Source organism: Molothrus ater, chromosome 13 (assembly GCF_012460135.2).
Source record: "Molothrus ater isolate BHLD 08-10-18 breed brown headed cowbird chromosome 13, BPBGC_Mater_1.1, whole genome shotgun sequence".
Taxonomy (NCBI): Eukaryota; Metazoa; Chordata; class Aves; order Passeriformes; family Icteridae; genus Molothrus; species Molothrus ater.
The window spans coordinates 8427645-8440156 of record NC_050490.2 but is presented as its reverse complement, the minus strand read 5'-3'; the positions used below and the strand labels follow the sequence as shown (position 1 = coordinate 8440156).

At 43.3% G+C, this 12512-nt stretch overlaps 1 protein-coding gene across 2 annotated transcripts in view; it reads right to left on the bottom strand.

Annotated features, from left to right (window-relative positions):
* Positions 1 to 12512, bottom strand: part of MYO5A (myosin VA) — a 100233-nt gene that overhangs the window by 42417 nt on the left and 45304 nt on the right. For both annotated transcript variants that reach the window (XM_054516192.1, XM_054516193.1), the window contains exons 6-12: positions 9008 to 9151; positions 8166 to 8247; positions 6590 to 6697; positions 6024 to 6130; positions 3465 to 3730; positions 2845 to 2926; positions 362 to 502 (exon numbers count right to left, since the gene is read on the bottom strand). In XM_054516192.1, the coding sequence (XP_054372167.1) occupies positions 362 to 502; positions 2845 to 2926; positions 3465 to 3730; positions 6024 to 6130; positions 6590 to 6697; positions 8166 to 8247; positions 9008 to 9151 (930 nt within the window). The remainder of the gene's footprint in view (positions 1 to 361; positions 503 to 2844; positions 2927 to 3464; positions 3731 to 6023; positions 6131 to 6589; positions 6698 to 8165; positions 8248 to 9007; positions 9152 to 12512) is intronic.

Here is a 12512-nt window from a genome sequence, read left to right as displayed (position 1 = left end):
TAAACCAAGATAAAAGACAAAGGGTGAAACACTAAGCAAGAGGCAATCTGGGGAAATCTGACAGGACCAGGGATGGCACTCACTTATCCTCAGGGAAGGGAAAACTGTCCAAGTCCAAACAAAGTTGATCAGAGACCCAGGAACAGCTACAAATACATGATGGAGGGGAAGGGGTGAGGAGGAGTTCATTACTGAAACAATTTTTTCTCCTCCTGTAATTGCCAGTTCTGTTTGTATGCTTCCCAAATTCTTGCCCCATCAGTGTCAAAATGACAACTGTCTGCAGGTGACTTGTCCCTGTGAGGCCCAGAAGCAGGACAGCTGATGACCTCTCCCTCTGTGAAAGCCCTTGAACACACACCTTGCACTCCTCATCCAACAGATCCAGAACTCCCATTTTGGCCTCTATGAGGTTGATGCAAGGCTGATTGTCATAGAAATCAATCAAGGTCCATGGTATTTGTTCCTTCATATATTCTTCTTGTTCCAGCTTAAAGACATGCTGCAGGGCAAAAGGAAAACAGTTTTCTGTGAAATGAAATGCAGAATAAATACATTGAACTCTCAACTGGATTCATCTTGGCACATTAATCCAGGCTGTCAAGTGACACTAGTTCAACTGAATAAACTCTTTAACAAGTGTATGAAAAATAAATGAACCTTTTTTCCTGGCCTAAAAACAACAGTCCAAATTAAAGCACTCCCTATTCTCTGCAAATACCCTATCTTTTTACTATATTGCCCCACTATTACTATAAGCTCTTTTCTCTTATAAAAACCAACACAAAACTTGAAGTGCTGGAACAGCAACCTATGAAGTGAGATGTGCCATGCTTTTATGATTTGGGAATTATGAACACTGCTCTATTTCAAGCAAAGTTTCACTATAAATACTTTTGTGTTTCCTTGTAAAATAACAGAGCTTTATTTCCTCTTAAATGGCTGCTGATTTTTTTTCTAACATGACGCACTGCATTAAAATTTACTCTTTAGCAAAAGCTGAAGGAGCATTAGAACTAGGAATCCTTTAAGGAAAATTCTGTGACAGATTTATCTGGTCTGAAGATCAGTAACCATGTAGTATTTATTCAAAAATATTATCACAAACAACCTGCACAGCTTTAATGAAATGTGCATAAGAGATAAATTAAAACTTCAGGAAAAAAACAGAATAAGATATTAAACAGGCAAACTGTGGTCTTAGTAGAACAAGCACTTTGAAAAACCAAGAAGACTGCTGACTCCAGTTATTTTTGATGATGTTTCATCCCCCACCTACATTTTTCTGCACACTGAATGCTGCTGTGGCAGGTGAATGCGTGCTGGGAGTGCCCCCAGCAGCACAGGCAGGGTCTGGGGGTGCCACAACATCTGAACTGCCCCGAGCTCAGTGCACAGCCCACAAACCCCTCACAGTTCCCCAGTCTGTCTGCAAGGCAGCAGAAAGCTACCCTGACAATGCTGTTTATGCCTTCATTTCATTAGCTTAACACCATCCTCCCCAGCCCTCCTGAACCGCACCCATGGGAGCCATTCCCACCCTGCACCTGGCAGCAAAGCCCTGGCAGCACTCTACTGGCAAGTCAGATCCAACCCCAGATCTGAAAGGAAACAGAAACCCGTTTTTTCACTGTGAAGGAACCAGCAATTAGGTGGTGAGAAATGCCATCAGACCTGATTTTCCCTGTGGGTGGTGGGCACCAGGCAGGGCAGGGTGGTCGGGCAGTTCCCAAATGGCTTCTCCTCAGCCAGGCTCAGGCTGTTCCAGGCAGCCACAAGGTTTTAATTCAAAGCAACCTCCCCCTGTGTGCCTGCATGGCTGCCCAACAGGTCCACGTTCACCAGCACTGGGTTTGGGAGCTTGGCAGGCACCAACACAAGAGCCCTGTCACCCCCTCCTTCGTGAGGCAGGTGCTTACAGCAATGGCACGAGAGGGAAGGGAACAGGGGCACAGTTATCTTCACTGAAGAAGAGAACCATTAGAGCTCTTACAGCAATGAGATTTTGCTGTAAGCTGAGAAAGCTCCAAGATGCCCTGTGCCTAGCAGTTATGACATCGCACTCACGGAGCTGAAGCCAGCCATGGCACTACCCACATGGAAAGGGCATGCCAGGGCTGGAAAGGTGCTCTGCTCTAGCACCCTGCTTCCTCCCTGACATACTGGGATGAACCATGGCACAGGAGATCTGGCCCTGTGAGCACACACTGCCACACAGGCAGGATCATAACCAGAGTTCAGAGCTACCCCGGCGCTGCGGCAGAGCCTAGCAACAGGCCTGGCAGAAATAACTCGCCTCATCGTGATGCAGGTAAGAGATGTAACTGCAAACGTCACTGAGGCTGGCTGAGGAGAGAATCGTGATCTCTCCGGAGGAGGGGGAAGAGCCGCCTCCTGCCACACGTCATTCATCACCTTCAGCATCAGCCAAAAGCCCCAAAAAGGAACAGCGGGGAGGGAGCGCGGGCGGCGGAGCTCCGGCAGCGGAGCCGCGCTCTGCTCTGCCCCTCCAGCGGCTCCCGAGGGTTATGGACACACCTCTCACTCCAACTTCATCCTCACAGTGCTCTCACTGACAGGCAATCTCAGGGTCTTAATTGCCAAGCACTGCTTCTGCCTTATAATTGTTACTGTGATCAGAATTTCAAATAGTCCCAGAGCAGCAGTTAGTCATAAAATCTATTTCGAGGAGATAGTCGATCTTCCCCCATCCCTCAAAGCCCACGGCCAGGACACCTGCTTAATAGACTGAAGGAATTCATCCTAACCACTGGGGAGCCAATTAGCAGAATGGACTTGGATGAGGGGAAAGGGAAGAGGAAATGCCAGTCACTTCTTACTTACCATATTGAACTGCTGCTGCAGTTTTTCATTGGCATAGTTGATACAGAACTGTTCAAAGCTGTTGATTTCAAATGTTTCAAATCTGAAATATGAATACACTCAAAATTATTAGTGTACTAAAAAGAAAAAAAGATAAAATTACCCCAAAATTTTAAATTCCCTCCCTCCAGTTAAATTCATTGAATTATTTCAGGCACAAATAACATGGGTCAAGCAAGAAAAGACACAGGGAAATGGCAAATTGCACTGCAAAGGCACTTTAGTGAAGCTCCCTCTCTAGTCAGAGATGAGGAACTCTGATGTTCCTGGAGAGCACATTAGTTATCTTTTAAGTGCCACCTTGGAGGAACCTGACATGAAAATTGCATTGTAACTTTCCAAAATGCAACAGATAAATAAACTACCAACAGCAAAAAATCTGAAATCCCACTATAAACGTTGAAGTCATGACAAAGATCTTAGTGTGTCAAAGCTAAACACCCACTTCCTTCAGCTGGAATAAGCAGCTGCTAAAGTTTGGGGTTTTTTTGTGTAATCCATGCAGTGCTAGATGATAAAGACAAGGAAGCTTTGCAGTCAGATAATTACATAAGAGTGTCATATCTCTGACAAAAACTCACCCATAGATGTCCAACACCCCGATGAAAGAATGCTGTTTTACAGTGGCATGAAGGGCTTTGTTCACATGATCTACAATCCAGTTGAAGAGGTTAGCATAGATATGTTTGGCAAGTGCATCTCTGGCATTGATGGCGTGAAGTTTGGAAATTGGCTTGATGTAAGTTTCAGTGGCAGTGGCAAGCTTCCTATGGCAAAGCCAGTGGGCCATCTCCTCATACTCCACACCCATGAGGTCACAGAAGATGGTGAGGGGTTCGTGCTTGGGCTGATAAAAACAGGCTCATTAGATATTGGCACATATTACCCACAGCAAACGTACAATCATGCCAACAGAACTGGCTGCCTGCAGTGACCCTACAATAAGCAGCAACAGCAGCTTCCTCAGCTCTTCCTCCTTCAAAACACAGCAAGTTCCCTGCTCACTTAGCACATTCACATTGCTGAAGTGAGTTAGTGAATAATCTTCCTTCCTTCCTCCTTCCCTTGTTCACCAAAAGGCTTCAAACACAGGGAACCTGCAAGCTTCAGAAAAATGAATCATCTGGCTTTGCTGGTGGACTTGGTATTTTGAATTCTTACAGCTGTAAGAATGGACAGAGCTCCTGAGAGGGGCTCTAGACTGCTGACATACAGCTGTGGCAGGGAGTGATGGGCAAGGAGGCAACACAGCCTGAGAAACAAGTGTGGAAGGGCTTCAGTGCTCTGGTCTCAGTACTTAACAAAGTATTTTCTCAGTGAATTCTGGAGACAAACACCAAGAGATTGCAGCACACTAATTCTAGCCATCAAATGGAACTGTACAAGAGGAAAAATCTGAGCTTTGTTTAACTGGGTAAAAGCAACCAGCGAGGCTTGCATGTTGAGATGGGTATATAAAGTTTCTGCACAAAGGGCAGTGCAGTGCATTGACCACTCAATAAGATCCCACACTTAGTGACTACCATGCAAACTGATCACTAGAAGTCAAGGAGGACAGACAGGTCTTTCCTCCTCAGGAGCTCCCCTAACAGCACTTGCTCATCACGCTCCCGTTGCACCTGGTGGCTCAGCAGCACACTGACAACGCTGTCTTGACAAGGACAGATGGCAGAGGACTGTCACCACATGTCCTACAGCTTCACAGTACATCAGCTTTAAATATTTCCACATCCTTGTGACTTCTCTGGGGCTTTTTCTACTTCTTACAGCATACAGGCCCCATGCAGCTACACCTCCAAAATCCAATTAACTGAGGTGTTTTACTGGCTTGGAAGACAGTAATAAAGTAATAATACTGATGAACACTGCACAAAAGAGTGTCACATTAGGGTTGCTCAAGCTGACATTAAACAAACTGATTTATTGCCACAGCAGCATAGGGAACCCTGTGCTGAGCACTCTGCAGCTCCATCCCAGCAGAGCAGTGTGCATGGCCAGAGCTCTGGGGTGACATGGCACTGCCAGGACACAGGTAATGGTGCCCCTGAGCACACATTCACCACTGCCTGCCAGGTGTTGTCAGGCCAGCACAGGGTTGCACAGGAACCTGCTGCTTTTTACCAGCTCAGCCAGTGGGATTCCTGCACTGGAGATACTCATCACAACACAGGCAAGCTCCTCATGTCCTAGGGCTCATCAGCTTTCTCCCTGTTATCATTAAATGAGCTTTCTTTGTAGTGAAAACCTTTATAAGGCACCAAGGAGCCAGCCTACTGCTGTGGTTTCAAAGCAGCTGTGAGACCCCACGGGCAGGTGGTGTCAGGGCAGGAACACCAATGACTCACAAAGAACCTGCTGTCTCAGCTCCAGAAACTGCCACTGCACAGTCCTGAGAAAGGGACTGACAGTGAGAAAAGAAAAAAACTCTGGAAGTGTTGCTGCTATTGCAAAAGAGAGAAAGCTGATGGCTGTGCAGGCCAGGAGTAAACATTCAAAGAGAGGCAGAAGGAGAAACTGGTCCCTCTGAATCCAAACAAGAGACCAGTCAGAATTGTTTTGTTTCTCATCTCCAGAATATGGGTAAGAAGCCTGGGCCCTCACCAATGAGGAGGGTTTTTCAGATCAGACTATTCAGTCCTTGTTGTTGATCTCCAAGGCAAAAAAGAACTGATAAAACCATGACACTTAGATGAGTCACACAAATCATATCTGTATATCCTATGCTCATGTCTAAGCACCCCAGAGGCATTTGTTTTGCAATTATTTAGGGCATTCTGGCACTTCATACAAAAAAAAACCCATCTGGCAAAGCATTTACTGTGTGCAGGGAAGATATTCATGCAGGAATATAAGGATCTAGACACCTACTCAGGACTTCAAAGCTAGCCTGCCTACTAAACTTTTCTAGGGCAGATCAATTACAGCTATAATTGCATACCAATGTTATAATACAGAGAGTACTGTCTAAAGCCTCTGAACTGAGGAGAGTTGAATCTATCTGCAATAAACGGTGAAAATGTTAGCAAATTAGAAATAAACCCATTTCCATTTCACTCTTTTTCAGAAGAGGTCCCTGCAAACAAGCAGGAGGCAGAGCTGTCAGAGTGCACACCATGCCCTTCAGCTGATCTGCCACTCACAGGAACAGTGCAGCTGTCAGAATCCCGAGATGCAAACTCCACGTTGCCCAGGTGAAGGATGCCAGCAAGGATTCGAAAAATTCCCATCTGGTAGGAATCACTAATCCCTGGAAAATAAAATGTTTTGAATGGAGAGAGCTGCAGTTGATGAAAAAATTTGTTAAGGAGAGAAGAACAGTGACTGCTGTGTGTGACTTTGACATTTGACAGTGCTAACTGGCTCCACTTCTATGAAAAATGTTTTACAACCACATGAAAAAAAAAAACTCCATTAAAAGGAATAATTTAATTTGCTGTTGCAAAGTGCTTTGTCAGTGACCTCCAGCACTGTGTATGTTACACCAAGGGAATCCACCATTTATGTTCACATAATGTGCCCTCCTCTTAGCCTTATACTACAATATCTTCTTTAAATATCTTCTCCACGCAATACAAGTATCTCAGTCCCAAAGTTTATCCAACTCTCCTGGTTTTAAACACAGAGTACGAAAATAATAAACACAAATAATATAGACAACACTTGCTAGTGTATCAGATTTAGGATATGACTGTGATTTACCAATTACCTAGCAAAGTGCAGGCCTGTCTGGTGTTCACCATTTCCTTAGCATCATCAACACCATCAATCACAGGGCTTCCACCTTGCTTCGTATAGTGAAAGTAATTTGCATTCCCTGTAATAATAAAAAATACATATTTTACACACATTGATGCAGAAATTCACAGCACACCTGTAAAGCTGTGTCATGATTAAGTTGCTCTTGGCAGAATCCATGATCTGACATGTTCATTTTCACCTTCTGGCTCATAAGACCTGCTTATTCTAAAGAGCATTTTTTCAGGATTTAACTGTGCAAGTCAGTATTCTTTCAGCTAGCTGGTTCTTACAGTAGGTCCTCAAGCATATCCTCTACCTAACCTTGGTTCAGACTTGCACAATTGTGGAATAATCACTTTGGAAGCAGTTTCTCTCCAAGCCTGAGCCAACCACCTACACAGCAGCCACAGAGTTGAGAGCAGCAGCACTTTGGAATTATGTGACAGATATAACCATTCTATTACTATATCAGGGTATTCTATTTTGCCCATCTTCTTCTCCCTTCTAATTTATGGTCTGGCTCAGCCTTATGAGTGTCTGTGCTCCATTCAGGCTGAGAAGTCAAGGTTGGAGCAGAGAGAGCTTCATACTGCTCTGGGGACAGCATTGGGCTGCACTGGGAGACCAGCAGCTCTCCTGGGTAAATTCCTATGGTTTCATGCTTCCAGCTGCACTAACAGACTCCTTTTCTTCTGATCAGCTAAGGTTCCAAGAATGCTGAAAGAGAAGTCTGCTAAATGGCTTCTTCAGTTATAATTACATCAGTTCCTTTCTTCCCTGTGTTAGCAGATGCGAATCCTAAATGTGCCAGGGTGGTGCAGAAGAGCAGAGAAACACTCTAAAACCAGAACAGTATTTCAGAAACCAGCACAGGCTGTGCAGCTTTCCTACTATGAAATTGACTTTTAAAAATATACTGAAGCACTGCAATTTGTACTAAATTTTTAAAATGATGACATGATTGTCTATCTCAGGTCATCATTACACTTTTCTTTACAAAGCACCAACTCCTGTCAAATGAGAAACCTCCCTTCTTCAAATAAAACATTTTAATTTGAAAAAAAATAATTTGATTTTAAATAATTTGACACAACATTTAATTTGAAAAAATAAAAAATTCCCTCATCTGCTTTTTGATCACCAGATTAGCAGAGGTCATAAAGTAATTGTTGCTAACAGCAGATGCAAAATAAGCTTTTCAGACACTTATACCAGAAAGGGTAAAATTCTCTAGTGGCTGGAACAACGGAAAAAAGGTTTTAAAGAACTAAGAGAAAATAATTTCACCCACCAGGACATAGTAAGTCCTATTGATTGCAACTGCAGTGTATTAGAGTCTGCTGAATAAACAAATCTGTTACTTTTGTTCTATCAGAAAACCACTAAGTCCAAGGTCTATCATTTTAGTTATTCTCAATACATTTTAGTACTTAAAGGTTTAGAATTTAAAAGCCAGCAATTCTTCTTTTGGGTCTCTGGCTCAAAAAGCTCAGAGATGCTGCTGTCCCCACAACCACACAACACAGCAAGTGTGAATGCCATACCTAATCGTAGAGTTTTAAACTCAGGCAATGCTGCAGAGGCACAAAGCTGGTAAAAGATGTGGTAATTTCTCTCCTCTTCTGCCTTTAAAAAGAAAGAAATTTGTTATTTTTCACCACTTAACAAGTGGCAGAAACAACCATGAGCAGAATTGAATTACTATGTAAAATGCTTTCTCTAGCAATACATTAAGAGCACAGAAGCCACATGGAAAAAAGGAAGATAAATCAGCATCTACCACTTCCTTCTTGGCTAATTGAATCCATTTTCAATAGCAAGAACATGCAGACATTTTCATTTAAAAAAAAGTATGATTTCACTTTTCAGAACTGTAGATTACTATTATTTATAGGTCAGGATTCTGTAGGTGAGTGAAGTGATAATACTCAGAAGTTTTTCATTTTCCAAAAATAACTAACATTATTTGCCTCAGCATTTATAGTAATCTGGTAAAGGAAGTATCTTCCTTGCCAAGCAAAGTTTGAATTATAAAATGAAGGACAAACACAGCTCAGAAGGTGATGACTCATGACCAACACCATAATTCTGAACTTAAGCAAATTCCATACCTTCAAACCAAAAAGAAATGAAAAATACTCTCTTCCAGCTAAACCATGTGCTATAACTGTCTCTTACTTCTAAAACAAACAACAGCTCTTCAAGTAACATCCCCACATGGTACAAACCATAATTATTATTGTTATATCTTTAGGCAGCCAGTCAAGGACAAGTCCATTTTTACTGAGCTCTAGACTGTGAGGCAGGCAAAGATGGAGAGGAAGTGTGGGGCAGTGGATTGGTTCAAGAATGACATAACAAAATGAAGAGATGACATCAGATTTACCTGAAACACCACTCTTGACTTTTCCAAGAGGTAAGTTCTCATGTTAGCACCAATGATTCGATATCTCTTATCAAAACCAATTTCAATGTATTTACCAAAGCGACTGCTGTTGTCATTCCTGGTAGTTTTGGCATTTCCAATAGACTGGAAAAAGGGAATATTGTAAAGGTTAAACAGCTTGTCAAAATTATCACATCTGTTTAATCACCTACATGGCTCATAAACATTTAACAACATTAATCCTGTCCTGGTTTTAAAACATTCAAAAATCTAATGAAGAATGGTCTCTGTCTGGTCAATAAGTTACATCAAAATACAGCTATTTCATTAATGCAAGACTGGGAGCTGATATTCCTAGCAATTCACTTCCACATAATCTAATTCTACAGCTAAAAATCCTTTATTGTTCTTTGAAATAAAGAGTCTAACAGAAAGCTCAAATACACACAGACTTCTTTCAAAGACAGTAAAACTGTAAGAATTATTTCACCTGGATATATTTATATGTGTAGGTGTACATATACATCTACAGTACTTGCAACTTTTGAAAGTCTACCTATTACAAACCCACAGCCCACCCTGTTCTGCCTGGCTAACAGTTTATTATTAATATTACTCTCTAATCACCACATTTCCAAACTATTTCTGCGAACACAGCATTTAAAAATATTTACTTCCTGCCAAAGCATAATCTAAAAATTAATGTGCACAGACTCATGTCACGTGAAACTGAAGCCCTTCCACAGCAGCCTGGTTACTGCCCCAGAGACAGCCCTGGGTGCTGCCCTGCACTGTGCTGAACTTTCTCAGATTAATTCAATACAGCTCCACACACAACAAACAATTCCTTGTGCAATTCCTCTGTATTACATGTCCTGGGATGCCCAGGGCAAATAATGACTGTGGATCCTACATGGTGCAATTCTGCCTTACCTCATCAGCACTGGGGCTCACCCCACAGCAGGTACCAGCTGGACACATCAGAATTCAAGGCATGCAAATCACAACATGCTGAACTCCAAACAAAAGCATTTTCTCTTCTCAATCAGACCATGTTTTACACATCATACAGCAACTCACCTTCTAAAAAATTCCTAAAGGTATCTCTGTATCAACAGGAATGGCATTTGGAATACCAGATGCAGCACACTGCCCCTCATCACAGGACACTGTGTGTGTGTTACTAAGCCCTAAGTGCACCACTGTATCTGTGTCCAAGTTTCCCAGTCCACACAGCCACCCACTGGAGCTCTGAACTGAAATAAACTTAGAAAAACAAACGAGAGCAAGCAGCACTGCTGAGTATCCCAAATCTGCAAGCAGGAGGGCAGTGAGTGGGCCAGTGCCAGCTGGTACAGCCTGGCAAGTGGGACTGGAGTGTCAGAAACCCCACGAGAGCAGCAGCAGCAGCAGCACGGACACCCAGCAGGGCAGATGGCAAAGTGGGCATCAGATGGACAGCTGTGGGAAAGGATCTAGGAACAAACTGCATCTCTGCACCTCTAAGAAACACCAAATTCATTCAAACTGAATGTACTCTAACTGCACTCTTGCATTTTTTTCAAAGAAGAAAATGATTGCTACTGTGATAGACTTTGTTTTTGTTGGTAGCAATATAATACTGTAATATTTCAGAAACCAATTATTCCTTTGCAAGGTATTACTGATAAAAACAAAGTCTTTGGGATTATCAGATTGCTTGCCTGAATACATACAAAGCTGTACTATTTGCATAGCTATAGAGGGTAACACAGAATGAGAGGCAGGAAATGACATATAAAGATGTTTTAAGACTCACTGATTTCCACATTTGCAATAGGAAAACAGTATATACTTATTGACTACAAAAGTAGTCATTTAAATAGTTGCTAGAAATGTACAGTTACCTCTTGACATTACTGAGTATTTAGTAGGCTAAGATAATGTGATGGTAGCTCATAAAACACTGATGTTTAGGTTGTCCAAAGCGAAATTTAAAAATTAAATGATTTTCTGCTCCTAACGTTTTACAGTCAGCTCAGCAAATGAGGAGTTTCCAGTTTCTAAAATGAAGCACTCATTTTCTTCCTCAAACATATGGGTTAATTTGTGTTTCTACTGATTAATCAACTGAAGAATTCAAACATTGATTATGCTATCACAAGAGTCTGTCTCAACATCAAGTTTTACAACACTCACTCTAAAGGCAGTTTAAAGTTCAAGTGTTGGAAGTTAAAAAGATAACTTCTGTCCAATTATAATAATCTTTAAAGCAACTGAAATATATATTTAGATATACCCATGTTCACAAAATTGTCATCCCTAAAAAATAAAAATAAAGCACCACCACTGATTTTTAGTGAATGAAAAAGGTATAGATGGGAAGCTCTTTTGGTCTTCAAATTAAACCTCCTTGCTTTTGGAAATTAATTCAGATAATTAGAGGTGAGCTGATGGCCACTGACTGGGAGGTGGGGCCCAAGGGCTGAGAGCAGGATGTTTGCTTTAGGCCTCGAGACCAGATAGAAGAAGGGGTGCAGGGAAACCTGCAGAGCTTGTGTTCCACAGGGCTGTCACTGCAGGCTGATGTGAGCACACCTGGTGCCACTGCTGTGCTGGCCAGGGCAGGGCAGGAGGGGCTCAGCCCCTGCCCCCATCAGCCACACACGGGGCACCACAGTGGCCCTGAGTGGGATGTGGCATCCCCTGCAATCCCTGCAGCACTGCAAGGTGTTCCCTGGGTGGGATGTGGCACCTCCTGCAATCCCTGCAGCACTGCAAGGTGTTCCCTGGGTGGGATGTGGCACCTCCTGCAATCCCTGCAGCACTGCAAGGTGTTCCCTGGGTGGGATGTGGCACCTCCTGCAATCCCTGCAGCACTGCAAGGTGCTCCCTGGGTGGGATGTGGCCCCTCCTGCAGTCCCTACAAGGTGTTCCCTGTGTTTCCTGGGTGGGATGTGGCCCCTCCTGCAGTCCCTGCAAGGTGTTCCCTGTGTTTCCTGGGTGGGGTGTGGCCCCTCCTGCAGTCCCTGCAAGGTGTTCCCTGTGTTTCCTGGGTGGGATGTGGCCCCTCCTGCAGTCCCTACGAGGTGTTCCCTGTGTTTCCTGGGTGGGATGTGACCCCTCCTGCAGTCCCTGCAAGGTGCTCCCTGGGGGCAGCTGACCCTGCACCACTGCCACTGCTCCCTGGGGAGCTGCAGCTCCAGGCAAGGCTCAGCTCCTTGGTTTCCTCCCATGGTTGGACATTTGGATGAGTCCCTGCCCAGCACAGCACAGCTTGTTTTACCCCACAGAAGGAATTTCCAAACAGCACACAGCACCACAAACCAGGCACCATTACCTTGTGACAGACACACACAACTGTGATGGGGCAGCTATAGTTTGAGTATCATGAACTCCTCATGCCAGGAGGAACGGAGGAATAAAACACAGGTCATTTTTTAAAATACTTGAGGAAAAAAACAATGGCAGCATTTTGCATTTCACATTTCACTGCATGCACTCTATTTACTCATGATCTTTCACA